This window comes from Rutilus rutilus (assembly GCF_951802725.1).
Source record: "Rutilus rutilus genome assembly, chromosome: 20".
Lineage (NCBI taxonomy): Eukaryota > Metazoa > Chordata > Actinopteri > Cypriniformes > Leuciscidae > Rutilus > Rutilus rutilus.
In genome coordinates this window covers 3,373,829-3,395,226 of record NC_140225.1, presented here as the reverse complement: position 1 = coordinate 3,395,226, position 21,398 = coordinate 3,373,829, and the positions used below count along the sequence as shown (strand labels likewise).

Sequence of the window (21,398 nt, the reverse complement as noted above, 5' to 3'; positions counted from 1 at the left end):
CATGCAACTGACCTCGTGGCTGCAGCTGCCATGTTTTTGGATGCTTTGGCCACGGCTTTAGCTGCAGCTTCCAGTGGGATGAGTTCGTGGAGTTCAGTCTCGCTCCCGCACAGCAGGGTGAGGTGACACAGGTGAGTGGACAGAGGAGCCGCAACCTGCTCTATTGAGCTCGTTTTTATCAAGCCATCCTCCAGTACAGATGTCATTCCTCTAGCACAAGAAATAAGCACTTTTACTGAATACATGTCTATATAAATGCATTACTTGGGGGGGGGAGTAGCATATGCAAAACATTACATATGCTACTCTGAGACTGGGATATCAGGTCACTGACATTGCAGATGGATATATTGAAATAAGCATACCTGGTGGTGTAGAAGCTCCATGCAAGTGCTCTGCCTGTCACACAATGAACGAGCTAATGAATAATGCAGTGCATTTGCAGTGTTGCAGCACTGTTTGTTTGGCTCTCGGATGTCCCATGGTAACCAAAGTAATTTATCCCAAACTAATTACAAAGTGAGATAAAGAGCTAGTGTAATTGTATAACATGACTAAAACAATCAATAATTAAATTCAGAATATTAAAACATATACATTTCTGTGCAGTTTCATTTGTTTAAATGTCTAAACAGATGCCGAGAACAATTTGAGTACTTTCCTGATTTTGATGCAAACTTGTAATTCCATCCATCACTCAATATAGCAATACTTCCTAATAATTACAAAATAAAACAATAAATTGTAATACTGTATTCCAGAATACAATGCATTTCCATCCACTTCCAGTATGAATTAGCCATTCTATATCTGTATATCATCGTTTGATTGCATTGCTAAAAGTCATTTAAAACAAAATTGGCCTAAAATTCAAAATAACCATTTTTAAACACATTTTTAAGATGATAACCACTTCATATGTAACTTACATATGCACTTGCTAAATTCCTACTACTCAAGCATATTACTTTATTTTTTTATTTTTTATAAAGCATTGTATAATGAATTTGGTCATAAGTAAAAAAAAAAAGAGCAGACATTGAACACTGCAGTAAAGTGTAAACAGTACGCTAGTTTTACACTAGAGGGCCTCAGTGCTACAAGCAACACACTAAATATTTTGGGTGGCACCGAAACAAAACAGAGACGAAACATCTGTTTGTGATTTTTAATTTTAAAATGGCAGTTTCAGTAGATAAATATACAGCTTGAGCTTGTACAACAAACATATTTCTCAATACATCTATAAAACTGAAATTCAGTGACAGTAGTTTATTCTAAAATGCTCAAAATAGGTGATAATGGCAACAACACTCACAGTTATGTTACACACTTACAATGTCAAGTATGTGTCTCTCTGAAACACACCGATGCAAGAACCTGGTGTTGGGCCGGACATGAAAAGCAGACGTGTTTTTGCCATGCCATGGTGATATTTATATATATATCATTTGAGATCATATATAGAGATCATTTGACATCCAATTGCAAAGCTATTGATCATTCGGTAAACGCCCTCCAAAATGAGAGGGAAATGGAAAATGTAACAAAACAAGCAACCAAGTTCAATGAACGTCTAAACCAACATCAGTTCCATTTTTGTCTTTCAGATGAGATATTTTAAAATCTCTATATTAAAAAAGCTATCAAACTTTTTTGGGCTCTGTGCATTGGTAACAAGCTTTGTTTGAGCGGTTAAAAGGCAGAATGGATGTGAAGTCTGACAGCGAACAGCTCACGTAAAGTCCAAACAAGCTGTTCTCATAAGATCCAAAGTACGAGTTTGTGCCCAGTGATGAAGTACTGCACATTCCCACCTATTTTTAGGCCATTACACACTGCAGGTCCTACATGGTTAAAACACGTGCATACGCAGTCTGAACTTGTCATGGGATTTGTTAAAAAGCAGGAGACACATACTATACGGTGTTAGATTGACTGTAGAAGAATAACACAGGACATGCTGCAAGTCCAACAAAATTATACTTGCAGTAGAGTTGTAATTCGTGACTTGAGATCTTAAGTCAAACAATTGTGACATTGTGAGTGAAAAAGGATTCAATTTGTAGGGTGGGATTTGATTCATTTGCACCCATTAAGAATTGATTAGATAATGAAAAGTTTCTGGTTGGAAAATAAGACAAAGTCAGAGAAAGTTCATATATTTTTGGTGAAAGATTATGAAGACTTTTCCTTTGGAATATCATGCATCTTTCAGTGGGGTCAATATCCAGTGCAGAACAAACAATGCTCTAAGCTGTGAATTTCACATATCATGAACAAACTGAGAACGTAGACGCTTTTCTCTTTCTGTTTTCTTAGCACAACTGGACTGAAATGAGCAACTCGAGCAGTTTGCAATGATGCAGTTTGTCTGGGATGACGGTTCATTCTCGTTTGTTCATGACATTTAGTAGCTCGAGAGTCGTCCGAATGAAGGACACAAACGTTTGCTATGTATTCTCTGTAAATGAAAACTTGTGGGGATAAAGAGATACAATCCATCTTCAAGGTCTCCCCTTCATCTGAAAACACTGTGAAGGAATAACATCATCTCTTTGGCATGTGTCAGTCATCAGTGCTTTAAAAAACAACTCTTGAAGCTCTCTTCTATACAGTATGGAATACATTTTATAAAAAATAGATTTTTTTTTTTTTGCTTTTCAACAGCGCCCTGAGGGTTGTAATTGTCTGCTAGTATTGACACAATATCCACATTCCTTTTCAGGAAGTCTCTCTTTCCGTCTCTTCAAGAGGCCTGTCCCATTGGGATCAATGGTATTCCACTGCGAGTGTTTTCTGGCAGGCCACACGGTCCCCTTAAACGTCAGCTAGATCACCATCAATGAAAAAAAAAAAAGTGTCAAACCTCCGAAAAATCTGGAGAATATTCTTTTCTTCCACATATGGAAGGCTGGAGGGTTTTAGGAGAGAGCCGTGATGAAGGTAGCAGCTTATTGGATTTTCTGAACCCAATCCAAGCTCTCATTGGCTCTTCTGGACCCAATCCCAGCTTTCATTGCTGTCCTTCCTGTTCTTTTCCGCCTCTATGATTTCTCTGTAATGCCTCCTGAAGAAACCCATCTGCAAAACACAAAAATAATTGTGTCAGCAACATTCAGGGTGGGACAGTTGACAGATGTACAGACGCTCGCTGACAAAATTACACCCCGTTTCCCAAGAAAAATCATGCTAATACACCACCTTTCAATAGTGTGAAAACATTCATACTTTTATTCAGCAAGGATGCATTTAACTGAGTAAAAACATTTATAATGTAATTTTAATTAAATGCTGTTCTATTCATTAAAGAATTCTGAAAAATATGAATCAGCACAACAGTTTTCAACATTGATAATAATCATAAATGTTTCTTGAGCAGCAAATCATCATATCAGAATGATTTCTGAAGGATCATGTGACACTGAAGACTGGAGTAATGATGCAGCTTTGATCACAGGAATAAATTACAGTTTCACATATTTAAATAGAAAGCATAATTTTTTTTATTGTAATAATATTTCACAATTTTACTGTATATTTGTTCAAATAAACGCAGCCTTGTCGAGCAGAAGAGACTTCTTACAAAAACATAAAAAATATTACCGACCCCAAACTTTTGATCGATAGTAGAAAAAGGAAGGACAACTACTTGTTTTAACTGGCAGATCAGATGCACTCAACCTCATGCAATCCTGCCGTCAGAGGAAAGGGGATGGAAAAATGTATTTAATCAAATTAAATATAGTCTATGAAAATACCACTCATTTTGAAGGCCTTGATCTAACATAAGGTTTCATTATGAAATCCCTAATGACTGATGATATTCAAACTGTAAGAGGAATGCTTTATCATATAGGTATCCAAAAATATTATTTATACATCCTATAAATGTACATTAGCAGTGGTATTAGGTGTCATCAATGCCTGGATTGAATGTGTACACATGGATATTTTGAATTGCTAATGAAATTTGAGCAACAGCAGAGGGGACGTTTTTAAATAACTATATATACACAGTTGCAATTGTAATTATTCAACCCCCATTGCAAATCAGGTTTTTTGGCAACATTTACAGACTTTCAGCTGTTTGCAGTGAACAGATCAAACTAAAGTAATTTAAATAGCTCAACACAACAAATGTGTTTTCCCCAAATTCAATTGAAAATGCAACTTTTAATGACTTCTGCAGTTCCTTAAAGGGATGGTTTGGAGTAAAATCAACCTAGGGTCCTTTCCACCATGACCTCGAGCCAAACACCCCTCCAGAAGCCTTTCTTCCCTCGGTCGAACATTATTAAAGTTAGAGCTTATTTAGAGATATCAGCCGGATGGGTTAGTGCAGGCGCTAATGGATCCAAGGTTGTATCTGGTAAATTACCCCACTAATAATGCCCAGAATGGTACCAAACTTCTACAGTAGTACAAATACAGTGCTATGCATAAGTTTAGACACCCATGCTAAAGTTGACTAAAAAGAGGAATAAAAAATCATCTTTTGGAAACTGAACTTAATGCCTTAATGAAAAAAATTAGGAAAAATCCAACCTTTAAGGACACCAATTTTCTTTGTGAATGAATAATGTATCGTAAATAAATAAATGTTCTTCCTTAAAATACATGGTGCATAAGTCTGGACACCCCTATGTTAAATTCCCATAGAGGCAGGCAGATTTTTATTTTTAAAGGCCAGTTACTTCATGGATCCAGGATACTATGCATCCTGATAAAATTCCCTTGGCCTTTGGAATTAAAATAGCCCCACATCATCACATAGCCTTCACCATACCTAGAGATTGGCATGGTTTTATTTCAGTTAGCCTAATAGCTAGTTTGATTTGCATTGAGAGATGATCTTATGCAAAGTACCCCATGCCAATCTCTAGGTATGGTGAAGGCTATGTGATGATGTGGGGCTATTTTAATTCCAAAGGCCAAGGGAACTTTATCAATTTATCAAGTTCAATATCCAAAAGATGATTTTTTAATCCTCTTTTTAGTCAACTTTAGCATGGGTGTCTAAACTTATGCATAGCACTGTAGGTTCTGTACTCATAAAACGAGGCATTGGAAAGTTTGTAAGTACATCAGGAGTTTATTTAAATAACACTTGCCTGACGGCTCATGCTACCGCTAACCCAGACGTCGACGTCACTTCCGTGATTAGGGAAAAGCCCGTAAAAGTCCTGGCAGAAAGCGATCATAAGGATGTAGTGTAACGACGCCCAGTTCCAGGAATGCACTAATATTTTGTTGGTAGTACCAGTTTGCAACAATTATTAGTTAACACTAAGTTGTCAACACTTTATACATTTTATATAATTATAAAAAAATGTTGGATTTATTGGCTTTCTGCCAGGACTTTTACGTGCTTTCCCCAAATCACGGAAGCAACCTCGACGTCCGTGTTAGCGGTAGCATGAGCCGTCAGGCAAGTGTTATTTAAATAAACTCCTGATGTACTTACAAACTTTCCAATGCCTCGTTTGAATGAATTTTGCCAATAAACCTGATTTGCAATGGGGGTTGAATAATTTCGATTGCAACTGTGTGTATATATATATATACACAGTGGAATATGGTGCAATTTATTGTATGGAAAACTCGTTTGTGTTTCTCAGAAGAAAGAAAATCACAGATTCTGAGCAACAAGAGAGAGTAAATGATGTCATTTTTGAGTGAACTATCTCTTTGTGTAGTTCGAGCCAACGGAGCGGCTGGGAATCAGATAAATAGTGGGATGGGCGACACAGATAACGCTACTGTAAAGAACCGCGTCAGCGCAGGAAACGTGCTGTTCCTCTTCCTGTGACTCAACAGGTTTGTCTTTGTTTGAATGTGGTTTATTGATTCAGACCTCGGCTCTCTCCAGGCATTTCCTGAAGCTGGAGTAGCTGGACATGTGCAGCTCATGTTGAGGAGGTTTACTTTGGCAGTTTTGGGATTTGGGGGGGAAAGGATCCCTACACCAACATTCCAGGATTTGCTCTAGTATTCCCGCTGGAAAGTAATGGAGTGGAAAAGAAAAGAAGGTCTTGTTCGAGAAGCCTTGAAATCCGTTCGATTCACTTTTATGTGTAAGTGTAAATTATTGTCAGCGCTGTGTTTTGTTCACTTTACGGTCGGTCTAAAGCTCTCTATTGAGCCCTCAGGCCAAGAAAAACAACAGTAGTGTGTGAATGAGGGTCTAAGGGACATGTGACCCTCTACAAGACTCCCGCTAAGTCTAGCTAAAGTGGCTCTGTACTTTTACTTTGCACAGTGACAATAAAGTTGAATCTGAGTCTGAATCTAAAGTACCAAGACCATCAATGCACTAATTATAATCCAAGTCGTCATTCATGTACTGCATCATTTCACTGATGTTTCATTATCTAAGAACTGTTACTGTACTTCAAACAAAAAAACAGATCATCCACATCCGTTTTACTGTTCCTTTTTTTGTCAGAGGATATTAAAAGCAACCCAGTGCTAATTTAACTGTAATGGGATGCTGCACATGAGCAGGTGGTTGTACTCTTTCAACACACCGTGACCTGATGGGTCACATTCTCTGCTGACATTTACTTTGCAAAGAACCAAACTGCTGTCTAACAGGAACCATTTCTGGCTTTTGATTTGTACTGGGTCTCATGTGAAAAGACAAAGTGAACATGGCAAGCAAACGAGCTCATTTGGACTGGATGTCTCTGTGTGTTGGACCAATGAGGGAGGAGCATGTGTATGGTTCACCATCCTCTGTTGATTTTGGGTTTATATCCCAAACCACTCTTAAATACCAGCATAACCCTAAAATCAGAGAGAAATAACAGGTTGATAATGCTCGAGCTGCTGAACTTAATCCTCAAGGCCTCAGGAACGATCTGAAATGTGTGGCGTACACAAATCATAAAGCTTTTCAGCGTGGCTCATGAATATTAATTAGTTGCCGTATAGCAGATAAGTGTGCGGTAACACAACTTGTTTGGGTTACACTTTATATTAAGGTGTCACATTGTTACAGTGTAATTATATATTTAAGTACTGAGTAATAATAAGCAACTACATGTACTTACTATAGGGTTAGGGTAGGATTAGGGTTTGGTTGAGGGTTAGTTGCATGTAATTATGCATAATTTACTGTTATTACTATGGTAAGTACATGTAACATATGTAACAAGCACACTGTAAAATAAAGTGCTACCCTTGTTTGTTTACAAGTAAACTCCACTGTGTAAGCTACCTTTTAATTTAGGGCCCAATGAAATTAGTAAAATTTTTCCCCAGAATTCTGCGTTTTTTGTTTTATTTTTTCTGGATTCTGTGTTTTATGATTTAATACAAATTCATAAAACTTACATTTCCTGTCAAAAATTAGTTTTTTTCAATGTTTCAATATTTTTGAAAGAAGTCTCTTCTGCTCACCAAGTCTGCATTTATTTAATCAAAAATACAATAAATATTATTACAAATTAAAAGAAAAATAGTGATATGGATGCATTAACCAGTTCTAGTGGTTGCTACAGTAGATGCTTCTGCTTGGTCTTACAGTCGCTGTTTTACAGTGTGTGGACGGCTCCTATTTCTTCCCTTTGCACAGTGACCGGAACTCATAAAATATGATTATTTCCCATAAAAGTGTGGGTGGTGAAATATCTAAACATGTTAAACGTGTGGTGCACTCCTGCCAATCTAATCCTAACCTACTCCTAAAATCAGAGAGAAATGCTAGGCTGATAAGAATGTTATTCAAGCCCCTAAATCCAACAGCAACCTCGAATGTTTTCTCCAGAACCAACACGGATGTTGATCCAGGAGCATGTGTTGTCTAAAGCGGTACCTTCCAGAGCAGCACAGCGAGAAGCAGAAAGATGAGGATCCCAACCAGCAGACTGATGGCAATGATCCATCCCACCACGTAACCCCTGGGCTCCTGACTGTGAAGAGCCTCAAACACCAGCTGCAAGAGAGAGAACACACACACAACATTCAGTCATAACCTCACTGAGTTGAATAAACATATTAGAGAACGTCACTCTCAGTGGGACCAAAGATCTGATTTTATAGACTGTATGAATCAGTGTGTAATTTCCTGGATGTTATAATGTCTGCGCTGAGTCTACAGTATATTAGGCATTGACTCAATCAAAGGGAAATGAGATTTCAAGTCAACAAATCAATCAAACACACATCCGTGAAGGTTTTCATTTATCCAGATCATTGTAAAATGTCAGTAAGAGATCATTTATTTACAACTGGACTTCATTTATCATTATCTAAGGATGAGATATCCTTCTAAATAACACTCGAAACGGATACATACACAGTTTTATGCACAATATGTGTTATACGGCTTGCTGACCGTAAAATGTGGAAGAATTTCACCTCTGAAAACCATAATGCACTTCCATAAAAACACAGCGAGAGCAACAGTTCCCTCAATGGATCTGGATTTAAATGTTGCATGAAAAGCTAGCAGAAAATCCCAGTCTGGAGAGAGATGCCAGCCCAGATAAATCTCGCTTCAGCTTCTGGACACAATTTCACTCCTTGAATATGAGGGCCGAAATAAAGTACACCACAGTTCACGGCCTGCAGTCGTGTAAAATCACAAATGAGATCTCTTTAATATCTCAGTTGTTTCTTCTAAGCAGTAATGAGATGCAAATGAAGACCTTTGAAGAAGTCTCCAGCTTCTCTGATGTTTCTCCTGAGAACCCCCAGTATCTCACATGTAACTCTTCGTTATGAGTTATGAGAAACTATAAACTCTGCTCAGATTTGCCAAAGTTTTTTCCCCCCAGAATTATTTACTTACTTTTAGGATCTTCTAAGGTGAAGTCAATCCTGAGCTATGAAAGAGCAATAATATCTTCAACTGTCTGTCGTTTATGAGATAAACAGTACTATATCACTTCTATTCTTGACTAACAATGGAAACTGAAGGGTAGGATATAAATATCGCACTAAATATATCTAAAGCATTTGTTGAGTTCAGCTGACTCAGTCGAACACTAAAGTAAAGATACAGTAGCATATAAAGGTTTAGAGATCACAGTCGGTCTGTCATTTCCAATTTGTCTAGGTGGCTGTGAACATGATGGAAATGATACATTTGAAGCACGCTAGAAGACTGTGTGGTATTAATGCAATTTCTAAATGAGAGTTGCATGTCCACCATTTACCCGAGGGACTGTCTTGTGCAACTTAATAAAAGATTGCTCTGGGACTGATACATTTCCTAAGTGCCGAGGGCAGAAGGGGCACAGACCCATTAAACATCCCTATTAGGAATTGGCCACTACACTGGTTGAAACCGGGTCAGAAACCCAATCAGCTGAATGCAGGGCTGAGTGAGATGCCATGGCACCAGACACCATCAGCTCCACTGAAACACGTCCCGTATTCCTCCAATCAATCGGCACGCCGAGGTCTGCAGTATTAGAGGCGACTGTTCCTGAGCACAGCTGTAGAGTAAAAAAAGCCTCCTACTCCCATATGAGCAGCAAACTCGACCCACATCTACAAGTTGATGAGCTCCGAATCATGCAAACGGACAATTTAATTCTCTTGCGTGCATCAGGGGTCCTGATCGGTTTCAAAGACAATAATCACACCGGTTTCAAATCGCACAATGAAAACCACTAGCATGTTGGCTTGGGTCTTGAGTGTAGTTTACAGTAATGGTACAAATATGCTTGGCAAGAAATGCCTGACTGTTGGATTGGATTATTCATCGGTTTGATCACTTACAGAAATCTCCTCTGGAAGTCCGGTGGAGACCTCCACGGCCCTGTCGTCCAGCTGGACGTGACCTCGTGTCACAAACTGGATCACAGAGGAGCTGTCCTGCAAACCACACATAAAGACAGACACATTTACAGACAGATAGAGACGCATCAGCCTAATTTATAAATGTTGAGGCACTGCTCAATTGTTCCAGTTACCATGTCTTTTTTGTAGCAAAATATCATGTTAAAACTGTTGTTTAGCACTGTTTTTGATTACGGTTTCTGCTTTATTAGTTGTATAATACGCAAAGCTGAATTTTCAGCATCATTAATGCAGTCTTCAGTGTCACATGATCATTAAGAAATCTTTCTAATATGCTGATTTGCTGCTCAAAAAACATTTCTTATGGTAGCCTGACTTTAACTACTTTAAATGATGAGTAATTTAGTATTCAATTCTGCAACATTTAACATTTTAATCAGATTAGTAAATTAAAATCACACAATTTCCTTCACCACACTCTCATGACTTGCATTGACATTACAATAACTTTTTTTACATTATTAGGGCATTATTAGGCCAGTTACTCACCCTCTGTAGTATTTCAGTGTTCAGTAGTATTTGCACATCTATACTTGTGGCCTCTTCTTTAGCCTGAGAGCCCAGACTGCAGGAAATTGTTAGACACGCTCTGCCAGGCCGGTCGCAGTCCTGTTGACACAGTATACCATCAAAGATTCACCCGTTCAGCACAAAAACTGATGTGAAATGAGGAGAGTGTTTTTGGGGGGCATTAAATGCTGTGATCTACTGCACTAATACAAATGCGTCAACAAAAAGGGCTGTCAAACCACATTAAATATGCAAATATGACTTATTTACAAACGCTAAATGCATTTGGATGCCATTTTCACACAGTGAGGTTTTTTCACCAATAAGTGAACTATTCCCAATAAGTCCTTTGTCATACCAGAACTTTTCTTCCGGATTTGGTGAAGAAGGCAAAAATGGTGTGGAAGATGCTCTCCTTGTCCTGTGGGATTGTGCAGGGTTTGGGGTTCTTGTGCCACGTGCAGTTCCCTCGACCTTCTGATACCTGCAGACAAACAGAAAACAAGATAAAATTCATTGTTCATCTTAATGTTCCGTTAGAGGCATAAACACACTTGTTTACGTACTTGTTAACTGTTGAATTACTGCTGCCATAATCAATAGAATATATCCATAAACATATCAAAATATGTCCAATCAAATTCTTTTCATTTGCAAACTGCCAATGGATGGGTGGGATTATTGAAAGGTGATGTGCTGACATTGTAATTCATCCAGTGAGCTCAGACCTGTAAGTAATTCAGATAACGAAAGGAAGTTCTTTCCCAGTGGGAGTTCAGAAGCCTTTCTCTGGCAGCGCGTCCCATCTGGAGTGATTTAATGTCCCGCTGCCCCTTCCACCCCTCTGGCCCCGGGGAACACTTCACCTCTTCCTTTAATTCGCATCCTTTCCAGTCAGACCTCCATAGAGTAAAGCATCTAAAGACCTCACATTGTCTTCTCTCAAGTCAAAGGAAAGGATCTCAGCCTGTTTCATGTATGACTTAACGAGCCTACTTTACAGTGTGTCATTTACTCCCGGGCCGATTTTCACTACAAAACCTAGTGACTTGCCTCCCTAGACAGCGCTTTAAGAAATATATAACCCAAGCTTATTGGAAATTGGCGACATTACTGCAAAATATTGCTTCTTGCACGTTTGAACTGTGAAATGTCCAGTGAGTGCTGCTAAATGTGCATTTAGTTTTTATCCGAACCAGATGAACATGAATCTGGCAACATTTTATTACGTTATTATGCATCGCAACAGTTCGGAAATGAAATGGTAAAAGATTAATTGCTCGATCGCGTTTGAAAATAATGTACCACCTACAATATAAACCCAACCAACAGTGTTGACAAAAGCAAACGTGAGATAAAAATGCATTTGCTGAAGGAACGATGTCATTATAGCTTGCTTCTACAAGCCTTTGAGCTTTTTTTTGTGATTAGTGTTTCACAGGACTGCGTATTGCAAGTGCATTGCTGTACCAAGTGAGCTATCGAACAATGACTTCATAAGAAAAGTCATACATAAGGAGCCGATTATGTGATGCAAACTTTAAAATGTATTAGTTTACAAATCATGTACTATGGTAAAAGGGTTGTGAGGTCATAACAGTATTATGCAAGAAACCGTGCGAAAATAAGCCTTTATTAATAGACATTCTGCCTTTGTAATCATAATTTGTGTGAAAAGGATTGAAATTGTTGGTGTTTTACTGCAGTGAATTGTATGTCTACAATTTGCAAAAATATAGGTAGAGGCACATTTTTCCAATGAGCTTATATACTGTATGTGCGCTCTCAACACCAATGTCATTCCAAATAATAGGCAGTAAAATTAATGCAAACATTTCTAGCTACACAAGATAAACTGTAATGCAAAAGCACCACTAAGTATGTAAAAAAAACTGTGTACTTGCCAATCATCCACTTTTGCATTCAAGTATTTGCTTGTGTTAATAAAATAGGTCTTCTGTTGGTGTTAGAGGTCACATTAAATCCAAATTATACAATATATCTTTTTTTTGTTTTGTCTCTTTTCTGTTTTTCAAAGTGTCGATTTCTGGCGAATTGCATGTAAACCAGTGGGGGTCAATTTGACCCCTAAAGGCCTATTTATACTTCTGCGTCGAACTTACGCTGTAGCTACGTCGTAGGCTATGTGTAGCGCGTACCCTTCGGCGTACCCTGACGTGCACCTCTCCAAAAATGTAACAACGCGTCAACTCTACGCGGACGCAAGCGCTGTGATTGGTCTGCTAGGACCGCTCCCTCGGGTTTCACATGCTCCCTCTTCAAGTGTAATTGCGCGTCAACGCGGACAACGACGCAGAAGTATAAATGAAAATCAACGCGTTGCCTACAGCGTAGAGGCTCCGGCGTAGGTCCGACGCAGAAGTATAAATAGGCCTTAACACTATAGCAGGCACAACATTTGGATACTGTAGCCCTTCCAAAACTACATTACATCTACAGTGAAAAAATTGGTGAAGAAACAATTTTCACTTAGAAATTACTAGTAAAAAAAAAAGAATTGGCAAGTAACACAGTGAATTAAACATTACATTTTGATGTAGAAACAATATATTAAAATATTTCAAAAACATATTTTTTTACAGTGTGTGTGTCGCAACTTGCACATTCATGACCCTGCAGTCATAAATAAACAATTTAACCAGTGTTTGAAGCAGTTTAAATGCGGGTCAAATTGACCCGAACACAAAAGCAGGGTTAAAGCATGTTTGTGGCTTTGGAAGGTAGAAGACGACTTTAACCAGCTCTAGGGCTTGGAACAAAGCTATGTCACGTAACCCTCACTAATTTAAGACATCTCCTCAGCGTCGAGGGACCAGCCCAAACTGTTTATGTAAAAACGCCCCATTTGTTTTCAGCCATGTGAGCAGAGGAATTCCTCCACGTGTGCATTTTTAATTAGGCCGAGTGTTTGTGCGGTCCGTGTGGGCGCCTGGGAACATCCACTCCTCTGTGAGTCGGGTTACCCGGCATTGCCACTGTGCTACAGGTTAGTCAGGGTGAACAGAAGCTTTTCCCCAAGTGTCTCATTCCACCCTTTCGTGCAAGCCGTCTAATCCCTCGTAAGTGATTCCACATGGGGCGTACAGGGTGGGATACAAACCTCCCCTGTCCTCCCATTCACAGTCAACAGGTTGATCCCTTGCCTGATCTAGTAATATGGCCGCTGTAAGGGTTAAATCAACATTGAATGCGGTGCTGGTCTTGAATTTCTACCCTCGATATGAAGCTTATTGTGAGTCTAACTTAGGCACTATCCATGGCACCTCGTCTATCACCTCTGAGTTAACTATAAGCCTGAGGATGTTGACCTCTCTAAACTCTCTCGGCCCTCTGCACTGTATGTGAAAAGAACATAATCAACACGCCGCCCTCATTTCTATAGATACAGTATAGAAAAAGCCTAGCTCTGTATATTTAGCTGAAAAATCAAAACATGCAACGATTGTGGCATTTATGAAGTACTTTATAAGGTAAATATAGTACATGTAATCTCATACTTAACCTTAAGTAGAAACAATGTTTTACACGTAATATAAGTAAGGCATAATTGACAATGGACCATTGAATTATTGAAAATCGTATGCATGTAATATAGGCTTAATGCAACAATCCAGGATGAGTTGTTCTACTTATACCATGATTGCCATGTGTACGTTTGCATCAAGACATTTTCCGAGATTGTTTTGTCCCTTAAACGCTCTCTAAAAGTCCTTACTTACTCATTTAACTCACAATTAACCCTCATCGAGGCTGCAAAGTCCGATTCAGGAACCGATTTAGAAACGGATTCAGAAATAACATGGCAAAATGATATATGCAAGGAATAATTGATGACGGGGCCATGAAATTATTGCAAATCAAGGCACCCTAAGGTGGCAATGCAGATATGATGCAATTTGCGTTAATTTTGGTTTGCAATAAATGCTGCTCCTCATGAGAGAAAGAAAGAAATAATGGATGAATGAATGAATTTAGAAGCTTAAAACGAACATGGTGAAGTGAAATGAAACTCTCTGAGATTGGTCAGCCAATCAAAAATCAACAACGCCGTGGTGTGGCACAAAATACCAAAGAAGAAAAGCTTACAGCACTAACAAATGAAATTTAGATGAGAAGGTACTGAGAATGAAGTCCAGCTAAATAAACAACAGCATCAGTGGCAGGAACTCACTTGTGTGTCAATGATATGGAACATATCTGGTCCGTTCCCAGCCAGGCGGTTGGGTATCCTGATGTCCATCGTGGAGCCTGGAAGTCTGCTGGGCCCATTGTTTATCACCTACACAAACAGCACATGGGAAACGGATTTAAACTGGGATTTATGCTCAGCACAACAACTAACTGCTAATTAATCACAGCCAATAGTACACTTCATATTCATTTAAAGCACATTATAATGCAGCTTGGTTCTGGACTGGACATTTTAAAGTCACATTATTTTGCATAATGATACTAACTGAACCCTTTTCACTTTTCCAGGGTTTTCAGAGGCGGAGGTTGTTATAGTTGGGTAAACTTGAACGGAAGCTACATTTGACCCAATAGCAAAAGAAAAAAATCATGATAGCGCTGCTATGACTTTCCAAAAGAGGAAAACATATTGAGAGATTGATTATGTTGGCCAGAAGAGAGAAAGACGTCAAAATTGCCATCGCTCTCTCACAGTTAGGCACTCATTTAGCACCGAAAAATACCCTTTTGTGCTTTTTTCTGCTTTTCATTCTGAGTTTTAATTGACTTTTACTGGACAGGTAAGTTTTGCCTCAAAACTCCATAAAAATTCAGTATCAAGTATGTTTAATGTTACCCTCAATATAACTATAGAACTGAATCACATTGAAGTTCTGTAAATTGAGCTGAATAATGACACTATTGTCTTCTGTAGAGCTGCTGCACAGCTGAAAATGAAATATATAAAATCTTTTCTAGATTTGCAATGTTAAAAACTGTGAAAAGGCATAATCACAGTCTGTTTATTGTCTTTAGGATATAACAAGATAACATCCATTCAAACAAACTAACAGGGAAGGGGAAGCAACAGATATTATCAATAACTAAACAGACTGAGATAAAAAAGGAAAAAAGGAAAAAAGGAAAAAAGGGGAGGGGGTATAATTAACCATTTTATAAGGCAATTGATCCCCTGATATCTCTAGTGCTTTGATTTAAACGCAAAGCAACATTTAATTTCTTTATTTATTTGGGAAGTGATCATATAAGTGTGATAGCATACAGTTAACCAGTCATTATCGTAAAATAAAGCCCTTCAGAGTATACGTCACCCTGCTGGTTCAGGGTCCTGATCACTCTGTCAGTGTTTACTGATCACTAAAGTCAGAGTCTGCAATAAAATGTCCAGAAAAACTTCACATCTGAACAGCAAATGAACACATGGGATACCTGAAAGGTGAAGTTGAGCGGCTGAAAGCGGCACTCCAAGTCTTCCAGCTGAAGGAAGCGTGATCGGTCGACTGAGTTTCCATATACAAAAGACGTAGGGTTGACCACACTGCAGAAACGGACACACAGTTATACGACAATCCTTCATTGTGCATTAATATCATGTCTTTCACTTAAAGAGGACCTATTATTCCCTTTTACAAAGTCTTGATTTTGTTTAGAGGCTCTACTAGAATAGGTTTTCATGCATGAATGTTCAAAACACATAATTTTTTTACACATTGTTGCAGCTCGTCTCTTCCCAATCTGTCAGTAATGCTCTGTTTACTTCCTGTCTCTATGAAGCCCCTCCTTCTGAAAAGCACACTGTGCTCTGATTGGTCGGCTGGATCAGTGTGTTGTGATTGGTCGAACCCTTCGAGTGTGTTTGGGAAATGTCCTGCCCCTTACCATAATCACCAGTTTCAACACACACTAACTAACTCAACCAGGCCCCGCCCCTTTATTCTGCGTATGAATTATTTAAATGAGGAATATTGCGATGTGTTCGTTCCCGGAAGAAAACTCAAGACTACAATGGAGGCGTTTCAGGGAGTGCAGGAACAGTGACACTGATTTAGAGATGAACTCCCACAGGAGGAAACCTTTTTCATGCTTAAACAGCAACATTACACACTAAAGAAAGATGGACATGCAAAAAAGCATAATAGGAGCCCTTTAATGTGATTAATTTGATGGTAGCTTTGATCTTTAATATAATGTAAGTGTGCTGCTGTCAGAATTACTTCATTTTAGTAAAACATTGCAGCTTTTATAGGTCAAACACCTGGAAAATACTCCATGCAAGAAGAGTATTGCATAGGTTTGTCTATAGGTACTAAATACAATCTTTATATTCATAAACTGATTACAGAAACCCTCTTATACATATGAAGTTAACCTGCTAAATTACACAAAACAGACTTTGATCTGGTTTTAGGTCGAACCTCTGGAGTTTGTGTTTATATATTAAAGTGTAGTCTCTGGCGCGCTCATCTAAAACATTACAGGGAGGACGTTCACATTATCAGGCTGTACATCTGGCTGAAGAACATGTTGTATATTCAAGCATCATTCATCTCTGTGAAACAAGTGTCTGTGAGCCTTTAACTTTGAAATACTCCAGCGGTGCAAAGAAACAGGAGCCAAAAAAAGAAATGTGCACATAAGAACTAAACACTGAGCGGACCACATATGTCTCAGGTGTTATCAGATGTCTGGCAGTGTGATGGACTTCAAAGCTCTTACAAGAATAGGCTACCAAAAACAATGAAAAGAAAACTCTTATATCATGCACTTACTCTCATGTTAAAAGCATGTATGAACTGATATTTCCCCCCCACAAAACACCAAAGGAAATCGCAATTTGGTTTTATGCATTCAATGAAAGTGCGTATATTTTTGGGCAGTTCTTCAGAGTTATCATCTAGCTTCAGAATATGGTGTACAATATTTAGTCTTATAGACTCAATTTTAGGTATTTTAGGTTTTGTTTGACAATCCACAGAGGAAAGAGAGTCATACAGGTTTTGAACAACATGAGGGTGAATAAATAATCAAGTAAACTTTTCCTTTAAGGGAACACGCCAACTTTTTATTCACCTTAGCTTATTCACCGTATCCCCCAGAGTTAGATAAGTCCATACATACTCCAACTCTGAGCGAACTCTCTGCTCCTCACCACGGGGCTTCTCAGGTGCTGTGAGCAAATCACTCCGCAGAAGTAGCAGTGCTTCGCCTTCTGAGAATATAGTTCCCCGTATGTATACGGTTAGAAGATGTCTGTGTCTCATGTGACCTTGTTATTTGTACACACTGTGACTATAAAATCACAACATGTAAATAGGAAAATGTTGGCGTTATTTTGTCACTTATTGGGAGCGGTATGCTAGCTGGAGCCATTTACCTCCAGTCTTTGTGCTAAGCTAGGCTAGCGATGGGTGCGTCAGACAGAGTTAGATGAGAAGGGTATGTATGGACTTATCCAACTCTGGGAGATACGGTGAATAAGCTAAAGTCCCAAAAAGTCGGCGTGTTCCTTTAAGCTCGTGAAGCGTAAATCTTACCCAGTGATTGCTGTGTCCACCTCATGTACCAGCGGTATGGACAACTCCAGTGTGTTATCATGAAGTGTGCTATTATGTTCTGGATTGGCACTAAGAAAGAAAGAACAATAATATTGAACAAAGGCCGTTACATTTGATTTATTAAGTTACACAGATTCAAATCTCAAGTTGACTTGCCTTTCCTTCTAATTCAAATTTGTCACTTTAGAACAAGAGATGAAGGAGCGCTGAATCGCTTCATTGAACGAATCACAACCGTGCTGATATAGAGCCATATCGCATGAGTACAAGTGTGATATTGCTCATATATACAGTAGTTTAGTTTGGGGTAAGTATGCTTTTTTTGTCTTTTATTCAACAAGGATGCATAAAATTGATCAAAAGTGACAGTAAAGATATTTCTAATGTTACAAAAGGTTTCTTTTTTTAAATAAATGATGTTCTTTTCAACTTTCTATTCATCTACGAATCCTGAAAAAAATGATCAAGGTTTCCAAAAAAAAAAAAAATGAAGCAGCACAACTATTTTCAATATTGATAATAATAAGAAATGTTTCTTGAGCATCATATTAGAATGATTTCTGAAGGATCATGTGACACTGAAGGCAAAATTCAGCTTTGATCACAGGAACAAATTATATTTTAACATATATTCAAAAATACTTTTAAAATATTAAGAAAATTATTGTTTTACTCTATTTTGTTTCTTTCAAAAACATTAAAAATTCTTGCAGATTCCAAACGTTAAACGGTAGTATTGGTACTGACCATATATACGGTGGTTATATGGTTATGTATACAGTGTAATTTATTAGGTTTACAGTGCAAGATGGCCAAATGTGCATTATGAGAGTTTTATTTGCCTCACAGAGTGCTAGTCTTTACCACTTAAGTGTGTAATGCACATCTCTGAGCAAAGAAAACACATCTGGCCAGCATTAGATTCATATCACGACTTCAATATCAAGCAAAACCACTTAATTTCTCACAAATGAGCCAAAAAGGGAAAAGTCCAAATGTCTAATCTAGCTAGTTATATATAAACATCATGCCATTTACTAATGTGGACTGATGATGTGAACCATGTGTATTTTAATCATAGAAACAAACCATGAACTTTTAAGGGAGTTCATTAAATCTGTTCAAAGCTCACCTTCTAGCGTGTACTAAAAACAGCAGTGTCTCATTTTCACCAGATAGATGACTCGTGTCAAAAAGCACAGATAGATGGTACTGGAAAAAAAAGGTTAAAACTACAAGGTTAAATGGAATTGCTGTATAATTAACAAGATCACTAAGTAAATCATTAAGCTGTTAAACTGAAGCTCCTGTCATACTACCTTGGTTTGTGCCCTCATGAAAGGAAATCCAACGCTGCACTTGAGGAAGTCCAGCTCTACCAGCATACAGGAAATGCCCTTCTCTTCCTGGAGCCGAAACAGACAGAGAAAACACCAAATGACAGTGAGAATAACCAGTCAAACCCTTCAAACGCTGTACTAATTGGTACGGACCCCAGCAGAAAGTCTCAGCAACCGCAGTGCCGCCCTACAAAGCATGCCTTACAAAACATCCACACACAAAAAACAAGACATCACTGATTCCCATCCCAGGCAAACATTCAGAAGGCATACAAATGGTTTACCATTGAGTAAAATAAACTCTCGCAAGCTGGATTCAATATGATTTACAATTATGTTTAGATCTCCAATTTAGGTCTGCATAAAGACAGTTGTAGGGAAAAAAATTATAATTTTTATGTTTAGCTTTTGCAATTTCGAGCAGTGCACACACATCTCGACTGGTCGGCTAGATTTCAGGCAAGTTTGTTTGTTTGTTAGACTTTATTGTCTGTTCAGATTTACTAGACAGAAATTCATCTTTAACACTGGCATAAGAAACAGATACATCAGTACAACCACATTGTATACCACATAATAAAACACATGGGGCATACATGATTAAAACAAATGAATACAATATGTATACACACGTTCATACTCCTATAGTAACTACCTCAATTGAAAATTTGATTTGAAGGAACACGCCGACTTTTTGGGACTTATTCACCGTATCTCCCAGAGTTAGATAAGTCCATACATACCCTTCTCATCTCCTTGAGTGCCGTCACTCTGTCTGACGCACCCACCGCTAGCCTAGCTTAGCACAAAGACTGAAGGTAAACGGCTCCAGCTAGCATACTGCTCCCAATAAGTGACAAAATAACACCAACATTTTCCTATTTACATGTTGTGATTTGTATAGTCACAGCGTGTACGAATAACAAGGTCACATGAGACACAGCCATCTTCTAACCGTATACATACTGGGAACTATATTCTCAGAAGGCGAAGCACTGCTACTTGGGCGGAGTGATTTGCTCACAGCACCGTGTTGAGGAGCAGAGAGTTCGCTCAGAGTTGGAGTAAATCACTCCGCAGAAGTAGCAGTGCTTCGCCTTCTGAGAATATAGTTCCCAGTATGTATAATGTAAAATGTTGGCGTTATTTTGTCACTTATTGGGAGCAGTATGCTAGCTGGAGCCGTTTACCTCCAGTCTTTGTGCTAAGCTAGGCTAGCGGTGGGTGCGTCAGACAGAGTTACGGCACGCACGGAGATGAAAAGGGTATGTATGGATTTATCTAACTCTGGGGGATACGGTGAATAAGCTAAAGTCCCAAAAAGTCGGCGTGTTCCTTTAAAACAGTCACCGCCAATGGAACAAATGATCTTTTATAAATGTTCTTTTTAGCAAATGGTATATGCAGCTAGGGTGTTGTGGGTGGTTGCTATGCAGTTGCTAAGGTGTTCTGGGTGGTTGCTAGGGTATTTTGGGTGGTTACTAGAGCGTTTCTAGACGGTTGCTAGGGTGTTCAGGGCGGTTGCTAAGGTATTTTTGGTGGTTGCTATGGTGTTACTAGGTGGTTGGTAGTTGTCACAGATGGTTACTATGGAGTTTTTATAGAGTTCTTAAAATCTTTAGTAACGACTGCCTTTAGTACGGCACTACGTTTAACATTTTTTGCAGAATCTACAACCAGTCGAAATGTGTCTCGCAAATGTGGACACTGGAAGAGTGTTGTGAAAGGAACAAGCCACGAGATGGATATTGTGCATAAGGCATTCGGCAAAAGTTTGAAGTCAGTCTTGGGACAGTATTAACATATACATGGTTAACTTAAGATACAATAAACACCAGGAAAAAAATGTATGCACTTACTTTTTGGGGTTTAAAAGAATTAACATTCAGTAATATCAGTGATTTAACGGCACTGACTATCGGAAGAGAACAAAATGTGAACTGAAATGTGAGCTCAATAATAATACTAACTTTGCAACATCGACTTTAATTAACTATTGTGTTCTGCAGAGCTGGTTCACAGATAAAACATGTATTCATTTCATAACTGATGAACTTTGCAACATTAACACTGTTATTGAACTGAATTAAATCATCTCTTGAACTGAATTGAACTTAATAATAATGATAAATAATTTGATTTGGTTTCACAACTGATTCATTTTACATTTAATGCTGTCGGTTTCCTG

At 38.5% G+C, this 21,398-nt stretch overlaps 1 protein-coding gene across 2 annotated transcripts in view; it reads right to left on the bottom strand.

Annotated features, from left to right (window-relative positions):
• Window positions 1-1,154: 1,154 nt before the first annotated feature.
• Window positions 1,155-21,398, bottom strand: part of itga9 (integrin, alpha 9) — a 90,866-nt gene continuing 70,622 nt past the window's right edge. For both annotated transcript variants that reach the window (XM_084391172.1, XM_084391171.1), the window contains exons 19-28: window positions 19,190-19,276; window positions 19,003-19,082; window positions 17,850-17,939; window positions 15,745-15,853; window positions 14,516-14,623; window positions 10,682-10,807; window positions 10,303-10,422; window positions 9,733-9,828; window positions 7,820-7,939; window positions 1,155-3,084 (exon numbers count right to left, since the gene is read on the bottom strand). In XM_084391172.1, coding sequence (XP_084247298.1) covers window positions 2,986-3,084; window positions 7,820-7,939; window positions 9,733-9,828; window positions 10,303-10,422; window positions 10,682-10,807; window positions 14,516-14,623; window positions 15,745-15,853; window positions 17,850-17,939; window positions 19,003-19,082; window positions 19,190-19,276 — 1,035 coding nt within the window. In that variant the 3' untranslated portion in view covers window positions 1,155-2,985. The remainder of the gene's footprint in view (window positions 3,085-7,819; window positions 7,940-9,732; window positions 9,829-10,302; window positions 10,423-10,681; window positions 10,808-14,515; window positions 14,624-15,744; window positions 15,854-17,849; window positions 17,940-19,002; window positions 19,083-19,189; window positions 19,277-21,398) is intronic.